At 42.8% G+C, this 22784-nt stretch overlaps 1 protein-coding gene across 1 annotated transcript; it reads left to right on the top strand.

Moving 5' to 3' along the window:
* The first annotated feature begins 33 nt into the window (after positions 1–33).
* Positions 34–9616, top strand: LSM3 (LSM3 homolog, U6 small nuclear RNA and mRNA degradation associated). Its single transcript, XM_045493943.1, has 4 exons — positions 34–165; positions 2365–2475; positions 5325–5420; positions 9306–9616. The coding sequence occupies exons 1-4, from the start codon at positions 145–147 to the stop codon at positions 9384–9386; spliced, it is 309 nt and encodes a 102-aa protein (XP_045349899.1). The 5' UTR covers positions 34–144; the 3' UTR covers positions 9387–9616.
* Positions 9617–22784: the final 13168 nt, after the last annotated feature.

The following is a 22784-nucleotide window of genomic DNA, read 5'->3' as shown; positions in this document are numbered from 1 at the left end:
AAAGCAAGACGGCGCAGAGCGAATTTCTCTCTACTTCCGGCTCATTGTATTTTCGCGTTTCCGGAAAGAGTGGCGGGGGGAGGGGGGCGCGCGAGCGGCTCGCGTACTCTCGCGAGAGGCAGGAAAGAGCGCAGGGTTTGAAGCATGGCGGACGACGTGGACCAGGTGAGTGTATTTTGAGGGGCTCACTCCTGAGCGGCTTTTCCACTGCTAGCCGTCACCCTGTTCGGCTTTGCGTCCCAGGGCTACTTTCTCCAAGCTCACCGAAAGGTGGCCTTCATGCCGCCCTGTTTCTAGGTTATCACGGCTTTTAATCTTCCCTTTGGTAACCGCGCCCCCTCCGAATTTTGTCTCACGCCCTGAGATGGTTTCCCCTCGGAAGCCCGCCTGAAAACTAATTATTCTTCACACTCGTCACTTCCTTTCCCTTGTATCTCATCTTCATCAGTGGTATGGGAATGATTATCCCTGCCTGCCTCACGGAGATGTCGGGATTCTGATAGAAAAGGTGATAATAAAGCTAAATAGTTACTATTATGAGCGCAACGGTTGTTACTCGTTCAGCAAATGAGTAGTAAACATCAACTTGTATGGTTAGACTCCGTTCTAAGCACCAGGGACACCGGCATTGACAAACGTGAGCCCTGTCCCCACTTGGAGCTTATGTTCTCTGGAAGGGCAGATGAGTAAACAAACTTGCAATATGTAGGAACTGTGATGTGGCATGAAGAAAACAAGCAAGGACCTGGTATATAAAATAATATGATGGTCCTCCAGGCTTTCTCATCTTCTCTCCTTTTCCCGAAAATGCTCTTCCTAAGATATATTTGTGGATCAGGCCACAACCTAGCATTCTCCTGAAATTTCACCATCAACGAGGATTTATCTGGCCGCTTGCATAAAATAGCACTCTTTCCCAGTCTGCTTTATTTTTTTTCGTAGCATGTTATTTGTTCATATTAAGTAGACCCTTCGATGTTCAACGTCTGTCTTTCCCCACTCGAATGTGAGATCCTTAAGAGCAGGGTTTTGTTCACCATTCTGTCCTCCAGGTTCAGAACAGTGCTGGAAACCCTGAACAAATATTTATTGAACGAATGAATTGGTTAATCAGGGAGGCTTCTTTGAAAAGGCAAATTTAAAGCTACAGGATGAAAAGTATGGACAGTGGGTATTGTAGACTATAGCCAAAGGAGCAGTAGGGCTCTGTGGTGTGTCTGTTCTTGTAGTATTACTATATATTTATTCATACCCCTCTCCCCACTAGAATGAACTCCTTGAGGGCAGAGACTGACCACTCTACCGTAATGTAGTAGTTGGTTAGCTGGTCTTTGACAATCACCTGTTTAATTGGGATTGAGGACCAGTTGAGGTTAGGATTTTTTTTTTTTTTTCTAGATTCTAGCTTTTTTAAGACTGTAGAGCCTGTAACTTTCAGTTGCATTCTGCCACTGGCCTGATGTACTCACCAAAGAAACTCCTTGAATAATCTTACCAACTTTCCTGCCTACCCATCCCTTGCATTTGGATGACTCCCAAGTCATCCTAGCCCTGATCTCTCTGGGACCTATATTTCCAGCAGTTCTTCAATTGGAAATAACAAGAACCATTTTTAAGTACTTTCAGTTTGCCACTTACTATTGTGAATACACTTAATACGTTAACTTAATACATTAGTTCATCCAGTCCTTGCAAGTATCATGAAGGGAAGATTATGGCGTCCTCATTTTACAAACAAGGAAGCTGATGCTCAGAGGTGGAATGATTTTTTTTTTTTTTTTATCCGAATTCACAAGTTTCAGATTCAGGAGTTGAACACACACTGCCTGACTTCAAAGCTAGTGCTTTCAACCAGTATTCAATACTCCCTGCTAAATATATTCATCTTAGTGGCCAGTTGGCACCCTAAACTCAACCTGCCCCAGATTGAATCTCTCCTTGGCATTCTGATTAGTGTGTGGTAATCATTAAATGAATTTTTTTCAAATCACTAAATGAAATTTGAGGTATGGTTGAAGTCCCAGACAGTGACTTCCTGTACCCTGAAATTGGGTCAGGCACTTTGGATTTTGAGAGAACAAAGTACATGCTTATTTTGCTGTATAACTCCTTCCTGTGTATGTGTGTTTCAGCCTTCACTTACATAGCACTCACTGTGATCCAGGCACTGTTTTAAGCTTTCATAATATGCCCTTTGAGCCTCACAACAACAGTATTAGGTAGGCGCTATCATCATCCACATTTTACAGAGTCTGAGACTGAGGCATTGAGGTTTAAGTAACTTGCCCACCGTCATACAGGATAGCAATGACTTGAACACTGCACTCGCTAGTACTGTATTACTAAGCCTGTTTCTTTCATCAGCAACAAACCACCAACACCGTAGAGGAGCCCCTGGATCTCATCAGGCTCAGCCTGGATGAGCGAATTTATGTGAAAATGAGGAATGACAGAGAGCTTCGAGGCAGATTACATGTAAGTAAATTTATTAAATTACCTTGAAATCAGATTCTCTGTCATGCCTCCCTACCACTACCCCCTTGAAATATAAACACTGTCTGATGTAGAAGAGTATTTTGAATGTAGATAAGAAGGTGGAAGGTCACCCATATTTCTACAAGTCAAGTACAACTGCATTTAATTCCCCTCTTTAATATTTTTTCTAACAGAAATGATGTAATTTTAAAGAACATTTTCATTTCTTTCATTTTTTCTATTTATTTGTAAATAGCATTTATTCTCCATTCTTATTTAAACATTCTATCAGTTACTGATATGTACATAAGTTTGCGTTTTCTTGTGAGAAAAATTAAATAGCGCAGAAGTACATAGAGTAAAAGGTGAAATCCCATTTTTTTCTTTTGCTAGCCACTTAGAAATTGGGTCTGTGATCTTTTAGGTCTTTTCTATATATTTACACATAAATACATATACATGTGATCCCACGCATGTATTTGCACTATATACACCACCTGTAAATAAAACTGGGATCTTGCTATACATATTTTTGAGCAGCTTTCTTTTTCACTTAATCTTTCTTGGAAATTATTCATCATGAATGCATAAAAATCTCCATTCAGCTTTATTTTTTTTAGAGAGCGAATGAGCGTGAGCTGGGGAGAGGGGCAAAGGAAAAGAGAATCTTAAGCAGGCTCCATGCTCAGCACAGAGCCTGATCCCCCAACCCTGGGATCATGACCTGAGCTGAAATCAAGAGTTGAAGGCTCAACTGAGCCACCCAGACGCCCCTCCTTTATTCTTTTTAAGGACTGCATAGAATTCTGTGTATTGTAAAAGTGGTTTTTAGATTGTTTTCCATTTCTTGCTGCCGTAAATAAGTCTGCAGTATGTATTTTTATGCATATTTCTTTGTGTATATCTGTACATATTTCTATAGGATTGGTCCCTTGAAGTGGTCCTATTTATTCATAAAGAGAGTATACTGAAGGTTTTGTCTTTTCTTGACAACTTGTCACTCTCCTGTATATATTGTTTTTACTACCATCATTCTACCTTAAAGTGATTTAAAACGGCTCATATTTGTTGAGCATTAATTACATTCCAGGTGCTTTTATTATAAGTGTTTTGTGTGTAATATCTCATTTAACCTTTATAACAGCCCTATCAAGGTAGACGCTAATTAGCCTGGTTATGCAGTTGAAGAAGCTCAGGCCTAGAAAGGTGAAGTTACTTGCTTAAGTTAAAGGAAGGTCCAGGATATGACCCTAGGCAATCTGACTGCAGCCTCATTCTTAAGTACTTTGATTTCACCTTCCATAAGACCTAAAGGTAAAGAGTGTCCTGTACTTAGAAAGCAGGGACCTAGGAAGACAGTGATCTTGATATACAGCTGGCTTTATGAGAAGAGGAACCCCGGGAAATGGAAGAGTGGCAACTTTACCAAGAAAAAGAGAATTGCGCTTAAACATATGGGCCAGTGGCATGTGGAGACACACCCTGGGACAGATATGTCGCCTTAGCTCTTGGAGGCTTCTTTAGTTCCCTTCTAGACTTCATTGCCTCTATACTAAATGCCCCCAACATTTTGTTTGTTTTCTGGCCCTCATCTATAGATTTTTGCTCTTGTTGGTATGCTTTGCTAGAAGTGGCTGCTATGTGGCTGATGTGTTACTTTTATTTTGATGTGAGCTGGTAAACCATTTAACCCTTTGTAAGAAGTGAGCATGAGTGAGAGGCACCTGGGCAGCTCAGTCGGTTGAGCATCCAACTCTTGATTTCAGCTCAGGTCATGATCCCAGGGTGGTGGGATTGAGCCCCATGTCAGGCTCTACACTGAGCTTGGAGCCTCCTTAAGATTCTGTCTCTCTCTCTCTCTCTCCCTCCTTCCCTCTCCCTCCTTCTCCCTCCCTCCCCCCTTCCCTCCCTCCCTGCCTCAAATAAAAAATAAATTTTTTTTATTTAAAAAAAATTTTTTTTTTAATGTTTATTTTTGAGAGAGACAGAGACAGAATGCGAGTGGGTTAGGGGCAGAGAGAGAGAGGGAGACACAGAATCTGAAGCAGGCTCCAGGCTCTGAGCTGTCAGCACAGAGCCCAAATGCGGGGCTCGAACTCACAAGCTGTGAGATCATGACCTGAGCCAAAGTCAGACACTCAACAAACTGAGCAACCCAGATGCCCCAAAATAAAAGAAATGTTTAAAAAAGAAGTAAGCATAAGTGGGTTCTGAACAAGGCCCCTGGAGTTTCACCTTTTAGTAAAATACATGAGCTTTAGAGTTTGGATTAAGGCTATCCTATCAGGATGGCAACATTTATCGATTGAGCCTACAGGTGCCAAACACAGTTTATTTTGGCTAGGTTTTACGTGGGCCGGGTATTGCTCTACTGGTTTCACGCGGTGGTGTTCAGTTTAGCACAGGGAGGTCTTGTCTTGTACCTTTGGGAGACTGGAGTGCCATCTTCTTCACAAAGAATCGTATTTCTTTCACTGTATCTCTCTTGTCATGCTGTTACAGAGGGAATCGAAAGAAGTCTACTGAAAAGTGATGAATTTGCTTTTTCTCATAAATATTATAAATGATGTGACTGTCTTGGATGACCAATAGGGTAGACGCTTTAAAAAAATAATAATTTCAAATTATTTTGAGTAAATTCATTTTAGGCCATATAAACAGCTTTGTATTTTTATCAAGTCAGTTAACTTGTCACTGGAAATAATTTGTGAAGAAACAGCTTATTAGCACAGCAGAATTATTTTTTATTTGTGTATAAAAGTGTGTGATATAAGTATTGTGCGTAAGCTCTGTTCATTGTTCCTTTATTTGATGATTAAGTTTCTTGATCGCTCACCTTTCCACTGCAGGCTTATGATCAGCATTTAAATATGATATTGGGAGATGTGGAAGAGACTGTGACTACCATAGAAATTGATGAGGAAACCTATGAGGAGATATATAAAGTAAGTCATGGAATTGTGTTCTTCACTTTTAAAATGTCAAATGTTCTCAACATCCAACAGCGTAACACTTATTTATAAAAAGCCCGTCATGATTTGACACCTACTTGTGGACCCAGTAAAGTATAGCAATCAAAAGCAAGACTTTAGGGTCAGACGGACCTAATTTATAGTGCTGTTGTGGCCATGTCCCACCTGGGTTATGTTGGGCCAGTGAATTAACTTGGCAGATTTAAGTTCCTCATTGTTAGGCAAGAATACTAGCACTGACCTCATCCGGTTGCCAGGATTCACTGATACATGTCAGTTTAAGATGCTCATGTGTGTTAGTCTGTAAGAGTAATGCTGGACAGTGTTCCTTGTTTGATGTGAATTTAAGCTATCAATAATTAATAAAAACTAAAACGGAGAAATTTTAAAAACACTAACTCCGTAATAGTGAGCCTATTACATGTTGATTTAAGTAACATCAACTACAGGACAAAATACTTAGAAGTGTCTTTGTTTTACCTTTTTGCAGATTTCTTTAATGCTTGGCTTAATTGAAATCTAGATTTTCACATCTTTTTCTGCATGTAATCTGTTATGATATGTCATAGTTGAAAATCCTTCCTCACGGGTAGTTACAAAAGGGAGGAGTATTTTTTGTGGGTATTCGCGTTTGATGCTACATTAAAACTCAACAAGTGGTAGTTTCTTAAAGGTTAATTGCAGTGTGGAATCTGAGACCACATCATTGAACTTTTCATACTCTTACTATATGCAAATTCATTGGTCTGCCTTGTTCTTTTTTTTTTTTTGTTTTTTTAAATTATTTATTTTTGAGTGAGAGAGACAGTGCAAGTGGGGGAGGGTCAGAGAGAGAGGGAGACACAGAATCCAAAGCAGGCTCCAGGCTCTGAGCTGTCAGCACAGAGCCCGACATGGGGCTTAAACTCACAAACTGTGAGATCATGACCTGAGCCAAAGTTGGATGCTTAACCGACTGAGCCACCCAGGTGCCCCACTACCTTGTCCTTTTAATGGATCTTTTACATTGTGTGATTCTGTGACATCGAGCACTGGTCATTTGGAAACTATTAGTTCGTGGAGCTATGCAGATCTTCTGAATGTTGGCACATTTCATTGTTCAATGTGAAAAAAAAAAAAAAAAAAAGGAAATCACCTATGTCTTTTAAGTATTTGAAAGGCCAGTCTTTGACCCTTCTAGAGTATAGTGGTTTAAAATAATAGACTCAGATTGCAGGACTGGAATTAAATCTTGACTACCTTGCTTGCCAGCTATTTAATCGTATCAAACTACGCAATCTGTCTGTGACTAAGTCTCCTTGTCTGTAAAATGGGGATGGTAGTAGGACCCACTTTATATAGCTATTTAGGATTCACTGAGGTTACATGAAAAGCCTTCAGGTTAGTGACAGGCACATAGTAAGTGTTCATCTGTTAGCCTTTTATGGTTTTTGTATTTCTGCTTTATCCTGGCTTTCCTTCTGTCTTCAACGACTGCTGACTCCTTTGCAAATTTTCTTTCTCCTTCTGAACATGGGTTTTGAATTTTTTAACCTATGTGTCTCTTTTTCCCCTCAGAGGTGTGATGTCATTTAGTAACTAGGAGTCTGTAACCGTAATCAGTACAGCACCAAAGCTTGAGCTCTTCACAGATCTGGGGTCATATTTTTGCTGCTAGTGGTTAGTTTCATGACCTTGAGCAAGTTATAGAAACTTCCTAAGCCTTAGGGGACTTCTTTTGTAAGATGACAGTAACTGTGCCTGCCTCCCAGGATTATAACAGGAGGCACTGAACTTGGTATGTGTAAAGCCATGGCATGTGGTGACTGGTAGCTGTCATGATTGTGGATCAGTCTGTCTCTCCAGTTTGTTTCCTTTTCTGAGCTTCACTCTTTCATACGCAGTATTCTAATTGAAAATGTTTTCACATTGGATATTATCTTGAACTCAGTACATCTAAAAGTAAATTCCTTTGAAGGTGTTCTTCACCTTCAAAATGAGATCATTCTCAGTTCCCTATCCTCAGTGCATGATTTTCTGTTGTTTAGACCATAAATCTCAGAATTTTCTTGGACTTCTCTCTTTCAGTCACACTGATGAGTAACTAATTCAGTTGATTCTTCAAATTGATTCCAGTGTGTCATTACTGCATCTTGCTCTCTGTGACAACTGTTACTAATATTTTTGTTCTCTCTGTCAGATCCACTTGTGGTATAGATTCCTAGAACCTGAAAAGGAGGAATTAATTACTATTGCCCCTCCCACAGCCATTATAGCGGAACAGGGACAGAATTTTCACCAAAAACAAACAAACCAAAAAAACCTGCCTTCGGAAAAGGGAAGAATGGAAACATACAGCAGAATCCCCTGGGGAGGTGTGAATGTTCCCTGTCCTAGGATTTGAACTAATGGCTTTTAGGTCAAGTGTGTCCCATGTAATATTTGGGACATACTTAGACCAAAAAAAAAAATTCTCTTCTATTTATCTAGAATTCAAATGTAGTTGAGCACTCTATATTTTTATTTGCTAAATCTGGCGACCCTAAATGGGGGCTTCAGCTTTCACAGCCAAGTACTTGCTTATGCTGGAAGACTGAAAAATAGTCAAAAGCTTTTTTAGCCAGGCTGTTTCTTTGCCTGCAATTTCTTTAAAAGCTTAGGACGTTGTGTGCATCTGATCTGTTCATTTCCAATCAATTCTATGGGCCAGTAACCTCAACATTCTTGCCTACACATAGCCTATAGATGCCTTTATTTATTTTAGTTCCTTCCCACTGTTCTTCCCACCCTTAGGCCATTTGCTAAAGTAAATTTGGGTGGGAAAGCAGCACACTTAAACTAATTCTTGCCTCAGGGCTGAGTTTGTTTAACTGAGAAGGTTTGCTGGGCTTCAGTCCGCAAAGCTTTTGTGCCTGTTCATTGTCTATAGTTTGGGATCTAAAAACTGTTGGCTTTTCAAACCCTGTGAGTCCTATTTCTTGTGATCTCTGCTTGAAAACCAGCTAGTTCTTACCTGGGCTCATCTCTTACTGCCTTGCTGAATGTATCAGGTTAATAGCAACTATCAGGTTAATAGCAATTTGGCTTGTTCCAACCTCTTCCCCTAGAACCTGTAGGTTAGGGAGGCCCTTGGGCTACCTTCCAAGCCTTTGCAGGCAACATTTTTACCTAATGTTTTCTCCAGGCATAAGAGGATTTCAAATATTTGTATTCCATATCTGTTTCCTTACTGCCTAAGGCTCCACCTATAGGCTAGTGCCCCAAGGTATTTGTTCCACATATGTGAGCGCAGTAGTAGGACACAGGAGCAACATGTAACGGCTCAGTACAGCAGCAGAATTTTATTTCTCACCCACATAACAGTCCTGAGTGGAGTTTTAGTTCAGCATGATAGCTTTCTTCCAGGTACTTAAGCAAGGGCCCAGGCTTCCTCTGTCTTACGGCTCTGCCATCTCCAGAGTTCATTATCTGAGTCCGGCTAGTCATGGGAGGAAGACCATAGAGGGGCATTCGTGGGAGGCTTGTGGGTGAGTCAGTCACTTCTTTTCACTTCCCATTGGTCAAAACCAGTCTCAGGGCTGCACCAGGTTGTAAGGAAGTGTGAGTAATGTAGTCTAGCTCTGTGCTAGGAAGAGGAGGAACGTGGGTTTTGGTGAATGCTCTAATCTTTGCCCCAATTATTGACATCCTGGAAAAGTAAACAGTTAATAAAGTGGTTCTTTGTGCTACAAAGGTAAGTGAGTGATGAGGTTTTTAAATCAGTTGTGTTATGATGCGTCTGTGTGGGTTTTGTTGTTGTCAATTTCTCAAAAAATAAATAATACTACTACATATTTGTATAAATGTGTTGTGTTTTGTTTTGTTTTTTTCCTCTTCCAGTCAACAAAACGGAATATTCCGATGCTCTTTGTCCGGGGAGATGGTGTTGTTCTAGTTGCCCCTCCATTAAGAGTTGGCTGAAACAAAGAATTTATCGTGTTATGGAATATAGGAGACTTTGTATGATTGCCTCTTTAAATGTAGAAGACATTCAAAAGAGAAACCTGCGTTAATTTCGACATTAAGAAATGACCAAGGATTCTTGCACTCCTGAAATGAGTTGATTTGCAGATAACTCAAAAATTCTTAAGCTAAAGAGTATTTTTATTTTTTCCAACCCTTTCAATAAATGTGATCACCAAGATGCAGAACTCTTTTTCAGGAGTTGATTTGCTGTTGTTTTCTCAGACAATTTCTGGGTTTTTTTTTTCCTTTAAATTGAATTTGATGTTTCCTTTTTTAATTTTTTTTAATGCGAACTCTTTAAAGTAAACACACATCTTATGTTGACTTTACTTGTATACACTCATCTGTGCATCTCCTAGGTTTGAGGCACCAGGTGGGCCACTGAAAATTAGTTTTGCCAATATGCATACTTCCTTCAAATCCTCTGGGAAGGCAGTTCTTTAAACCAACAGTTGCAGGCCAGGGAGGTAGATAGAATAATGCATGTACAGGATGCCATAAGAGCACAAAAAAGAGTGCCCAAAGAACAGGGTGGGTGGGTGGGTGGTGTTCTTGGTGGTGGTGGGACTGTGACATTGTAGATGTTAACACTGCCATGAACATGAAGCATGATTTCTGTTACTTCTGCTTGGTCCGATTTATCTCTAAGGTCAGGCTTCAGAGGTTATATACCTGTGTGGTTCAGCCTCGTCATATCTACCAATGCCACACATATTTAATGACTCAAAGAACATATTTCCGCTCTTGGATCACGGGCCATTCGTGATGAGAGGTCTTCAGCAACATATCTCAGTAGCACAATAAAACACAGTGGCTAAAAAGCAAAGCTCTTTTTATTTCTAGCTTCAGTCAGTCAGCACTTAATGCTTGAAAGAGAGAGGAAAGTACATGTATGTGTGGCAGTTTCTCAGACTTTATTTAGACAGGACTTAGAACCTGACGTTCTCTACCAAGTAGGTTGTACCATTTTGAAATGTAGAAAGTCTGATGTGTGGATAGCTTGCCTGTGAATATGCTGAATGTGTGTGTTAGTCCATCATCAAGCACAATATGCTAACATATGCACAGTATTTTCAGCCATGTGCAAGAAAGATGTTTCTGGTAAACACTGTAAAAAGGTTTCGTTTTCATTATTTATTGTACCTGTCCCTGCAAGTTAATGGAGAAGAGGAAGACGAGTGTGAGCAAGCTGCCAGGTTTTATCTTATGTGAGGAGACAGGAGAGAACCTACCTTCGCTTTTGCTCACCCCACACTTTGTCCTTAGGCCTCAGTAGTCCCAGAGGGTAACCTGTTTACATCAACCCGTTCAATATTGGAAAAATAGGACCTGTGGTTCTGTGGTGGCGAATGGCAGATACTTTGGATCACCATTTCCAAGTAAAACTCTTGGCCTAGATGCTGCTGCTGGTGATACTGCACAGTAATGATTGCCATAAAGGGGCATCAGGCAGAAGCAGCTTGTATGTATATCCCTCTTCAATCCCTACAATAGCTCTTCAAACCGAAGCTCCAAGAGCTTGCATTGCTTGCCTGTGGCCCCACAGCTAGCACTAGACGGTGGGATGTGAATCTGCTGGACTCCTACGTGTGTGTGTGTGTGCGGAGACGGGCGTGCTGTGGAGACTCTGGCTCAGGGTAGTGCACTGCTCCTGATGTCTCCCACAGCCACGGGGTGACTGGAGCATCTGGCCCTCTTGCTCTGCCACACCCTCCAGTTCTTCCTGAGCTTGTGTTTTATTTTTAGTGGCTTCCAATATCCATGGTTAGTTCCTGGATACTACTTTATTCTTGGCCATCTTTCTCTTTTTTCTCCTAGAAGTGATAGAACTTTTTTTACACTAGAACTTTTGGTGTGAGGGCTGTTGTGTACACACGTAGGTTTCTAAAAACCGTGGCCCTTAAAATCTGACACAGTTAATTTCGTGTGCCCATAAAACTGATGTGACATACAAATGTCCACTTAGCTCCTAGCTGTTAAGATACAGGAAGAAGGGCAATAAAAGATCAGCTGCAGGGTAACCATTTACACGTTACCAGACGGAGGAGGAGGAAGCAGGGTGGGTTTTGTGAGCCCTTCTGTGGTTTAGGCTACCTGCCTGGAGGGTTGGAGCTGGGACTCAGTCTGCACCCGGGCAGCTCAGGCAGCATCCTGCCACAGCCCTCCACGTCAAGGCTTCCTCTACAGGGCTGCACAGGGCTGCCCTCTGAGGGCTTATGCAGTCAGAGGGCACCTTGGAGCCATGCCTTGGACTCCTAGGCTGCACAGCACTTGGAGCTCCAGCCAGCTGGACGGCCGTGGTCACTGGAGCTGGTGATGAGGCTTCTGCAATGTGGTGTCACATAGCTCAAGTCGAGCCTCTTGACCATCTCCTTTGGAAGCCTCTCAAGCAGATGCCATACCTAGATCCCTGTCTTGGTGGTTTCCTGAAAGAGATTGTTATGAATTATTGCCTCATACAAAGGAGGGTGGACTGACAAAATTTAGGATTACGCATTTCTCTTTCAGACAAAACGTGCTCAAACTGAAACCCAAGTAACTTGAGTATCTCAATTTAGACTAAAATCATCAGCTACAAATTTTCACACATCTCCAATAGTGACTTTTAAAGATCTACATAAACTCAAGGTATTATCTTTCTGTACACCAAGAGAGAAACTGGTTCCATACACCCTTTTATTATAAATAATACCTATTGCCCACAGTGTTCTTAGCCTGTAGCCAGAATGAGAGGAATGTTCCACTGTGAGCAATTGTCACCTGTAGAGCAATACTCCTCTGTATTGGACAGGGAAAGGAACTAAAAATTCCGGGATTCATCCTGGCAGGATCAAGAGGCTCAGTTGGTGTTTCTGTCACCCAGCTCCACTCAACTATGTGGGCAAGCCCTCCCCTGTAGCAGATCCAGGCTTAACAACCGACCTGCCAATGGCAGTGCTCTCCCTTGAGATTGGTTTGTGTTCTGGTCCCTGGCCAGTCATTAGGGCTATGAGAACATAAGGCTCTGATTGGCCAGGCCTGAGCCACATGTCCCTCCTGAAACTAAGCCAGATTTTCCCCACCTGAGCCATATGGTCTGAGCTTGGGGTTTGGGGTGGGGGGGGGGGTAGTCGTTCTCTAAAGGGAACCAGAGGAAGGGGTGAGTGGGAACTGCAGACAAAAGGTGCCTGACATAGAACTTGGAGCCTCCTGGTTGATAGAAAACTCCTTTGATTTACTTGATTATTGGTAAAACTTCTTGAAACACACCTTATAGTGGAGACTGTATGATTTGAAGCCATTACTCTGGAATCTAGTTGGAGGCTCTGGAGAATCCCGAGGAGGAGTCAGTGTGGGTGGAGCTTAAACTTGTTCCCTGAGGGGGCCTGATGGCAGCTGGAGTCTCCTCTGGGAGTTAGGTATGGGACCTGCCACACAGGAAGGGATGAGGCTGAGAGTGGGTATTGGGGTCTGTGGAGCTCAGAGGCAGACAGGTTACTTGCTTGAGGTGAGTGAAGAACACTGAGCCCCACCAGACAAGTTCCTGCTTATGAGCAGACATCGGGCACTCACCACCTCTGGCATGGGGCCTGGCCAAGAGTTTGTCCTCAGTAAATGCTGAGTGAGTAATTGAACCACAGGAAAACCAGTAACAGCACTGTTAGTGGAGGGGCAAGTAGTACTTTTTCCTCCAGCTTTATGAAAATGTAATTGAAAAAATTACAAGACACTTAAAGTGTGCACTGTGGTGATTTATGTATAAGTTGTGAAAGGATTCTCACCACCTAGATAAGTAATACATCCATGACCTCACATATTTATCTTTTTTTTTTTTTTTTTTGTAAGAACTTTTAAGTTCGACTCTCTGAGTCAAGTTTCAGTTATACAATGTCGTGTTATCAACTATAGCCACCGTGTTTTACATTAGATCCTCAGGCCTTACTCATCTTATACCTGAAAGTTTGTACTCTTACCAACCTCTCCCTGTTTCCCCCACCCCTGGCCCCTGCCAACCACCTTTCTATTATCTAAAGGTTTGACTTTTCTCTTTCTTTCTTTCTTTCTTTCTTTCTTTCTTTCTTTCTTTCTTTCTTCCTTCCTTCCTTCCTTCCTTCCTTCCTTCCTTCCTTCCTTCCTTCCTTCCTTCCTTTTTCTTTCTTTCTTTCTTTCTTTCTTTCTTTCTTTCTTTCTTTCTTTCTCCATTTCCTTTCCTTTTCTTTTCTTTTCTTTTCTTTTCTTTTCTTTTCTTTTCTTTTCTTTTCTTTTCTCCTTTCAGTTTCCACATATAAGTGGTAGCCATGGAGTGTTTGTCTTTGGTGTATTTCACTTAGCGTAACTCCCCCAAGGTCCATCCATGTTGCAAATGACAAGATTTCCTTCTTATGGCTGAACAATATCCATACACACATGCATACACACCCATGTATTTACAAACACACTTCTTTATCCAAATGATACTTCCAAGGTGAACTTCGCACATTGTTTTCCAGATACTTGCGGTGTCTTCCCTATAAATTGGACAATGCTTCCCACTTTTCTGCCCTTCTAGCCATCTTGTCTCCATTACCATTTACCTGAGAATAGCGATATGTACTAGCTGTAGATACCTAACGGAAAACTAGCACCAAGAAATGAGGAAGCCAAAGCCAAGTGTTTTAAATTCCTTTTAGATCCATTGCTCACTCTTAATACCCAGAGCATGTAGATTCTTCTTTTCTTGGCTGCTTCTAGAAGCTTGCTAGGTGTGGAAGCAACACACCCCACTGTAGTTCCTGATACTGATTACTCCAAAGGAATTTTTTTTTCTTGCCTCCCCTCCCACCCACCTACAGGACTGTGGGGATCTGGGCCCTGGGTGTTGACAGGACCTCCACAGTGTTGCCCTTGGTGAGTTGGAAAACTGACCATAAAGTCTGGAAGTGTGGAGTCATGAACCTGGCTTCAAATCCCAGCTGTGCCATGTACCAGCTGGGCAAATTACATCTGCCTTAAGGTCAGCAGTAAGGATTGGAAAGCATTTGTATAAACAGCCTAGAATAGTGTCTGGAATGTTACCGACACATCACGGGCACCAGTTGCACAAGTCACAGAAGTGGATGCAGTATTGGAGGCCAGTTCATCACTCATTCATCTTATTCCAAGTATCCCTGCTCTTTTTCTCCCTAAGTACTTTTCAGGAGATGTGAAATAATTTAATTCAATCAATTAAAAATTGTGATCAAACATCTGCTGAGTGCCAGGCCATGTAAATAGAGGACTGAACAAAACAAAGGGAATCCACAATGCTAAGTACTATAGACATGGAGGGTAAGGTGATGGGGCATGACAGCAGCAGGAGAGAAGGAGGAACACCAGAAGGGCTCAGGGAAAGTGTGTCCAAAGAAGTAATGTTTGAGCAGACATCTAAAGAGCTGGAGGGAGATGGTCCTGTTGGGAATTGGCAAAACAGCATTTGTCCAGGCAGTTGGAACCTGTGCAGAGGCTCTGAAGTAAGAGCAGTTTCACCCAGTCAAGGGTCAGCAAGGAGGCCAGTGGGCTAGAGGAGAGTGAGCCAAGGAGAGGAGGCCGGAGGGGCATCGGATCCTAGAGACTTCAGTGGTCCAGGTGTAAGTCAGCATCTTCATTGTACACGTGAGGAGGAAAAGGCCAAGCCAATCTAGTTCTAAAACCTAAATTGGAGCCACTTTGTGCTGCAGTCCCTGGAGTTATGCAAGGTGTAGTTTGCGTAGCTACACAGTCCCCTTACTTCTGATCACATGCTATTTCACTTCCTTTTTCTTTTACTTTTTTTCTTATTAAAAAAAAAGTGTTTATTGGGATGGTTCCCACTCATCTTGGTTCAGAGTGCTGCCTCTGTCTGAAGGAGCCACCTTATGCAAGTTTTGCCTTTCCTCCTGTGGGCTGGCAGAGGACAGTGGAGCAGCTGCTGTTTGTGCCTGGCTACAGAGGGTGCTGACTGTATAGCCTGGCGGGCACTCCACATCCATGGAGCGCAGGAACAGGAGCTGTGCATCGGGCGCTTCTTGTGCTTTTCTTCTCTCCTGCAGAGGGATGAAGGAGATCTTTGCATGAGGCAAGTTCTAGTGGGAGGTCATCCCTGCCGGAAATGTCATCCCCTTTGCAAAGGAAGGGCTCTTCCTTCTGAGTACCAGCTGCCATTTAGACCCAGCACGAGCTAGTATCCCATGTTCACCAAGGGCAAAAGAACTGCTCTCTTCCCCTCACTTGGGCTGGGTGGAAATGACACAGAGTTGGAAACCAAATGGTCAGGACTCAGCTTCCTCATCTCATGTTTGGTGAATTCTGGCAAGCCTCTCAGCCCTTTGGGGCTCAATTCCTCACCTGAAGGGAAATGCAGGGGTAAGTTTTACCCCTGCCAGGCTCGCGCTAGTAAAGCTGCTTCTAGCTCGGTGAGGGCACCTAAACTTATGTGTCTTCATTGTCAACACCAGGTGGCGCTGTGCTCTTTGCTTTTCAACTTGAAATTTTCCTTGGGTTTGCCATGTATATTAGTATTGGCCAGAAAAGTCTGTATCATTTATTTTCTTAAATCTAAACAGTTTGTGAAATTCCAGCCCAACAGTATCTGTTGCCGCCAGGAGCAAAGAAGAAAAGAAAACAACATGCTGTTTAGGCCCCAGGGAGCAAGTTGTAAGGTAAAATGCCCTTCTAATTGTGCCCACATCCTGTGGAGCTAAAAGGAGATTGTCGACAAGGCCACATTCCAGACTAGATGGCTTTTGTCAGCACTCTGTCCTTCGCGTGCAGTTGACTGGTGGCTGGAGAGCGCTTTGGTCAGGGTTTGAGGCCGGATGCCGCCACTCCATAGAGCAGATTCGCTTACCTGCTCAAAGCCTCTTTGCAATGTCCTTTCAGTTCAGACCTGTTGTGGTGGGGCAAGGCCTGGGGTAATTCTGTTACTCATGAAAAGAGCCTGAGTTTGGAGTTCTGGAAGACTCTTGGTGACAGTATCTGAGAGCCAACAATTGTGTGTGCTAGGTAAAGAGTACAGATTTGGAGTCAAGAAACTTTGTGTTCATATTCCAGTACCACTACTTACTAGTTGAATAACAGACTCGGCCTCTCTGATCCTATTTCCTCCTCCGTGAAATGGGATTGGTGGCACTGCCCACCTGCTGCAGAAGGGCTGAGGCTTCCAAGGCGTCCTCGCTCGGGGCCTGGCATGCAGTAGGAGTTCACGTATCATTGTTTCATTTCATTAAACCAGCGGCTCCACATAATGTGCTTCCTTTCTCCTAACTGCCTTTCGGACCTCTGTGGTTGGTCCACAGTGCAAAAAGTCCCCTTGTAAATACTTACCTGCCTTTATTACAAGGATCAAAGTCGTTCTTTGTGAGTCCATAGTTTCTGCCTTGCTGAGTCCATTACATTTAAAAACTAATCTCATTGATCTCTTCTCACATTGTTTTTCCTTTATGGCTTTTCCAGGCTGAGGATTGCTAGAAACTGGGTCAAATAAAAGCTAATCATGATAAGGGTTTGGAAATCGGGTGCGAAGGACTGGGGCGGGGGGCGGGGGGTGCTTCCCTTTAGCAGAGTCTAGAGCCTCCTCGTCCTTGGTTCTCAAGACTGTTTTTCACAGTTCAACTTTAGGGTATAAGAGAAAAGAGTGGAACCAGCTCCGTGAACAAGGTCACCCAACAACATCACGAGATGATGACATCACTGTCAGCTCCTGCCCAGGAAAAACCCAGGGCTCAAATAACCGAGGGAAAGGGCAGGTCATCTCCATGGCAGGCTGACAGGGCTAGTTGCAGGCCACGACCAAATATCAGGCCTGGAAGTGTTGCTAAAAATTACCCAGGGGCCACACTGGCCTCTGCTCGGTTTGCCCTGGGCAGACTTGTTGCCCTCACATGCTCGGGACAACAGAATATCACCAACAGGTTTTTTTCCATTTCCTAGAAGAAAGGTTACCAACTGCCAGAATCAAAATAGAATGTGAATCGTGTCACAGGAATCCTGTCCAATCCAAGCACACTCATATTGTGCAACGGCCTTGAGGGGATAGAGCAGATAAGCAAAATCTCCAAGTTATTATCACTTTGTTGGAATTGACATCTCAGAAGGCCTCTCGCCGTCCTCTCTCTGGAGGCTAGTTCTGTTTCTACGATGCTACGTGTCAAGTGAATCATGTTTTTAGTGCCCTAGAGGGACACTATTACTTAGGTCAACCTGATGCAAAACCCTCACGTCAAGAATCTTTGTGTTAAAATGAGTAGTTTTTCCCAACTTTGTTCATATCCCAAGTTCATGGTTTTATACATTGTTCTTTTATCTTTTTGTCATTCTTGGCTTAAACTCTTTAGTATTCTTAATGGTATTATATAGTTTTTCCAAATGGTAGTGAAATACCCACGGTACTTTCCTGAAGAACAAATAACAAGTTAACAAATTGAAGAATTCAGTGCTTTGCAGATTTGTCTTTCACATGTATGATGAATATTATCCTTTTAAAAAATTGTGATAAAAAACATTAATATAAAATTTACCATCTTCACTTTTAAGCAGTAGTGTTAGGTGTATTCACATTATTCTGCAACATATATTAGTTTTCTTAAAGCACTCTTAGATGTCTTTTCAGTAATTAGAGATGTCCCCTATCAGCCAAGTCCTTCTCCCATGACATAAAACTTTATTACTGTACCTAAACTTACCTTTCAAGGATTTCAAAGCCTTGAACAGTAATTCTAAACAAAATCCATGGACAGTACCTAAAATATGTGCGGGGGGGGGGGGGGGGGGTGGTGCGGCACTTAGAGAAACCTGTGAAGCCATTTCATACTTTGTCACAATCCAAACTCCTTTGGGTAGAATGGCCTGGCCAGAGATCTGGCCTCAAGACTGTTGGATGAGGGTCATAATTAAGGCATTCAGGTCACATCATCCTTCCTCAAAGACTCCAGCGGCTTCCCTTTCCACCATAGAAACCTCTACACGCCTGACCCATCTCATCCCCTTCTAATCCCATCCCTGCCTATCTCTCTGACCTCACCTCCTTCTGCCCAGCCACACTGGCCTGCCTCCTTGATGGCCCTCAGAAATGTCAAGGGGCACCTGGGTGGGTTAGTTGGTTAAGTGGCCGACTTTGGCTTAGATCATGATCCAGGTTTCATGAGTTCTACCCCTACATCAGGCTCTCTGCTGTCAGTGCAGAGTCTGCTTTGGATCCTCTATCTCCCTCTCTTTCTCTACCCCCTTCCCCGCATGCTCTCTCTCCCTCTAACTCTTAAAAATAAATAATAAACATTTTTTAAAATGTCAAGCTCGTTCCTTCTTAAAGGTTTTGTATTCCTTCCTCCAACAATCTTCTCGACTCGTGCTGAGCAGTAGACCACGTACAGAACTCATAACATTCTAAATGTCCAGGCCACATCCTATACCAATTAAATCATAATTTTGGGGGGCTTAAGGATCAGTACTTAAAAACAAAGAACAAAAACAAAACAACCTGGGAATTCCAATGTGTAGCCACCTTTGGGAACAAATGTCCTAAATTAGTGGTTCTCAAAGTGTCCCAGGTCAGCACTAGTAGCATCAGCTGGGAACTTGTTAGAAATGCAAATTCTCAATCCCCACTTCAGGAACGAGAAACCTGGAGAGTAGAGCCCAGGAATACTTATTTTAACAAGCCCTGCAGGTGATTCCAATGCATGCCTCAGTTTGAGAACCATTGCCCTACATTCTTGGAGCTCAAGATGTGGCTTATGGACCAGCTGTGTCAGCATCACCTGGAAGCTTGTTAGAAAAGCCGAATTTCTTTTTTTTTTTTTTTCAACGTTTATTTATTTTTTTTGGGACAGAGAGAGACAGAGCATGAATGGGGGAGGGGCAGAGAGAGAGGGAACACAGAATCGGAAACAGGCTCCAGGCTCTGAGCCATCAGCCCAGAGCCCGACGCGGGGCTCGAACTCACGGACCGCGAGATCGTGACCTGGCTGAAGTCGGACGCTTAAGCGACTGCGCCACCCAGGTGCCCCTAGAAAAGCCGAATTTCTGATACCATCCCAGCTCATAACCTGACCAACAGGATCAGAATCTGTACTTTTAATGTTATCCCCAATGACTCATAGGCATGTTAAAATTTGAGAAGCCTTCTAGCTCTATCCCCTGAGAGAGTCTAGAAGCAATAACATGGGTAGCAGCAGCCCATCTGGCACCTACATCTTGGATTCCAAATACCATTTAATATCGATGGGAACTGGGCTCACTGGAGAGAAGTCTGATTCCAGGGCTAGTGCCAGGAAAGTGCAAGATAGGCCTGAAATACCTAGTGCCAGAAAGCAAGGGTATTCTTGAAGGATGATGGGACATGTCAGAAAGACAAAGGGGTCAGTTTAAAAGGCCTCCCACGGGCCAAATCTGAGAAGAATCTGATAATAGTGGATTATAACCCGTTGAATAAAATAAAAACTGATGAGTTTGTTAGATTATCATATAAATAAGCGAGAGAGAAAGAAAAGTCTTCCTTGCAATAGAATGTTAGCTAATAAGTAGAAAAGGAAAGATGGAGTAAGAAAATCATGCATGAATGCTAAAACTAATGGGTGAAAGTTTGAGGAGCAGAATGTTTATGCCTTAAAAGTAACCTCCCCACAAATGACATACAGAAGGGAAGATAGTAACTTTATATGGAGAAACCTGGCAGAGACCACCTTCACCCAACAGTCAAAGTTAACATCACCCATATCGAGACAGTCTGGCACCACATGCTTCCTGCAACAATGCACAGAGGAGGACATGACATTACTTCTGTGGCATTCCTGCCAAAAAGGCATTACCTCAGTCAACTCCTCGAGAATCACTAGGAACCCCAAGAGGAGCGTTCTACAAAATAGCTGGCCTGCACTCATAAGGAATGTCAAAGTCAAGAAAGACAGCAGCTAAGGAATTGTTCCAGATTAAAGGAGACTAAAGAGACATGAGAACTACATGCAGCATGTGATCCTGGACCCAGAAAAATGTATGTAATTTCAAAAGGTTGGAGCGACCAACAAGATTTATACGGATGGTGGTTATGTAAGAGAATGTTCTTATTTCAGGAAATACACACTGAAGTATAGGGTAATGGGGCAGTATGTTTGCATTATGTACTCTCAAACAGTTCTGAAAAAGTATGTGTGTATGTGTAAAAGTATGTGTATATATTATATATTTATATAGAGAGAGGAGAGAGAGTGGGACAAACATAAATAATTGGTGAATCTAGAAGATGAGAGTTCCTTGCACTATTTTGGAATTTCTCTGCAAGTTTGAAATTATGTCAAAAATAAAAGTCCTCCCCCCCCCTTGAAAAAAGACCTGGGGGGGGGGGGTGGGCAGACACCAAAATAAACCAAGGAAGAAGCAGTGTTCCAGAACACTTGCTTCCAAATTTAGTACGACTCTGTCCTTCCTGTCATTCAGGTCTCTGCTCCTCCATTACCTCATCAGAGAGGCCCCAGCTGGTCACCTCATCTAACATAGCCCCCTGCCCCCCCCCCACTGTCAGACCCTGTCTATCACAGTACCTGCTTTCTTATTCTCATAGCATTTTGTTAGCTGTATAATTATCCCAGTTTATGGATTTGTCCTCTCCTTTACTGTCTCCTCCCACTAGAATGTAAATTTTGTAAGTGTAGAGATTTTTTTTTTGGTCTTGATACATCCCCCAGTACAGTGCCTAACATCTACAGGCACCTGGGGGGGCTTGTGTTACACGCATGAACAAGTAAACAGATCTATATATGAGTCCCAGTTTTCACATCTGTAGGGCAAGGGACTCTACAATTCAACACCCAGACTCCTTTCCAGCCCTGACACTCAGAGTCTGGCAATGTAAGAGCTACTGTTTAAGGAGCATCCAAAATGTCCTAGCTTTTATTTACAGTCTCTCATTTAATCTCCACAATAATCCGGCAGCACTGGTGACGGTACCCTTGTTCCATCCATTCATTTAGCGGATGCGGACTGAGTGCCAGGTGTCTACAAGGCACAGAGAAAACACTAACACGTCAGTAACCGCCCCTACTCCCAGTGGAGCTTGCTGCATTAGCAAGAGCTGACTGAGAAAACCAAGGTTCAGAGAGGTTGCCCAAGCTGCTGCCGTCACACAGCCAGCACTGACAGCTGGGAAGGTGAACCAACGTCTCAGTGCAAAGCCCAAGCTCTCACATCGCTGCTGACGAGCTGCCTCAAGGGTGGGAAGCCGCTGTGAGTCCGTCCACTCCTCAAGTGGTTCCCTCAGAGCTGTCACACCGCCTGTGTCCCGTGACCTCGACACTAGTTCTCCCGTTCACCAGCATGGAAACAGAGCGTGCTATATCTCAGTTATTTCTGATTACGTTTTTGATTATTCCATGGCCTCCTGGTCCCATTTACTTCCGATAAGCTAGAGCCGGTTCTGCCTCAACGGGCAAAAGTCAAGTTAAATTCAGCCTGAGAAATAATCTAAGTCTGAGATGTGATCAAATAACCTTGCCAGAAAAATAACTGAAAAAGCAAAAACTGAGAATCAAAATGAAAACCCACTTCAAAAAATGTTTATTGAAGAGACTGAGCATGAAGAATTAAAACAATGTAAGGGAGTTGGGAAAACTTCCTAAAGGATGTTTAATTTTTCCTCAGCTCATTGATCCTTTCCCCCTTGAAAGCTTTCTCTGCCAATTAATCACTCAACTTATTACCAAGGCCTGTTTCCCTGTTTATGATTTTGAGCCTCAAGAATCCCTCTGTAAGACCACAGTAAATTTCCCTGGTTAGCAAGACAAACATTTATCTTAGGGGATCAATTACTATGCTGGGAGGTCTCAGATTCCTGGGATTTAGTGCATGCCTTTGCCCTTGATTTGTTGGGTGACCTTCGCTTCTCTGCCTTGGTTTCTGAAGCTATACAAGGAAAACAATGTTACCCCCTGAGTTGTGTCCTAAAATTGCTCTGGGTTCCCTATTGGAAAGTAGAAGAGGATATTTGGCCAAGGATATGCCCATAAATGCTTCTCCTTCTTCTGGAAGTTAGCTAATTATGTTGAGAATTGAAAATACATTCTCTGTGGGCATCTAAAGTAGATTCCTTACGGGAATGTCTAGCGGGTGGGTGAACAAAAGAGACACATTAACAGACTTTTGTTATTCTAGAGGAAAATGTCATATCTCCACTTTTTTGTGGCCACAAAGTTCAGAGTTGGGGACAGGGGTGGACAAGAAAACAGTATTGTTCTTTGGAACTACGACTCACAAATTGCTTACCCATGAGAAGCTTTTTTGTTGCTGTTGAGTGACCTTTTTTTCTAGTGAGCCAGGCGGCTAATTGACCAGTGGGTGGATGATAAAATTACCCACTTTTGCATTTAGTGAGTTCCCCGTCATTGGAGG

This window comes from Leopardus geoffroyi, chromosome A2, assembly GCF_018350155.1.
Source record: "Leopardus geoffroyi isolate Oge1 chromosome A2, O.geoffroyi_Oge1_pat1.0, whole genome shotgun sequence".
Lineage (NCBI taxonomy): Eukaryota > Metazoa > Chordata > Mammalia > Carnivora > Felidae > Leopardus > Leopardus geoffroyi.
The sequence above is the reverse complement of the archived record's forward strand: the minus strand, read 5'-3'. Positions and strand labels throughout refer to the sequence as shown.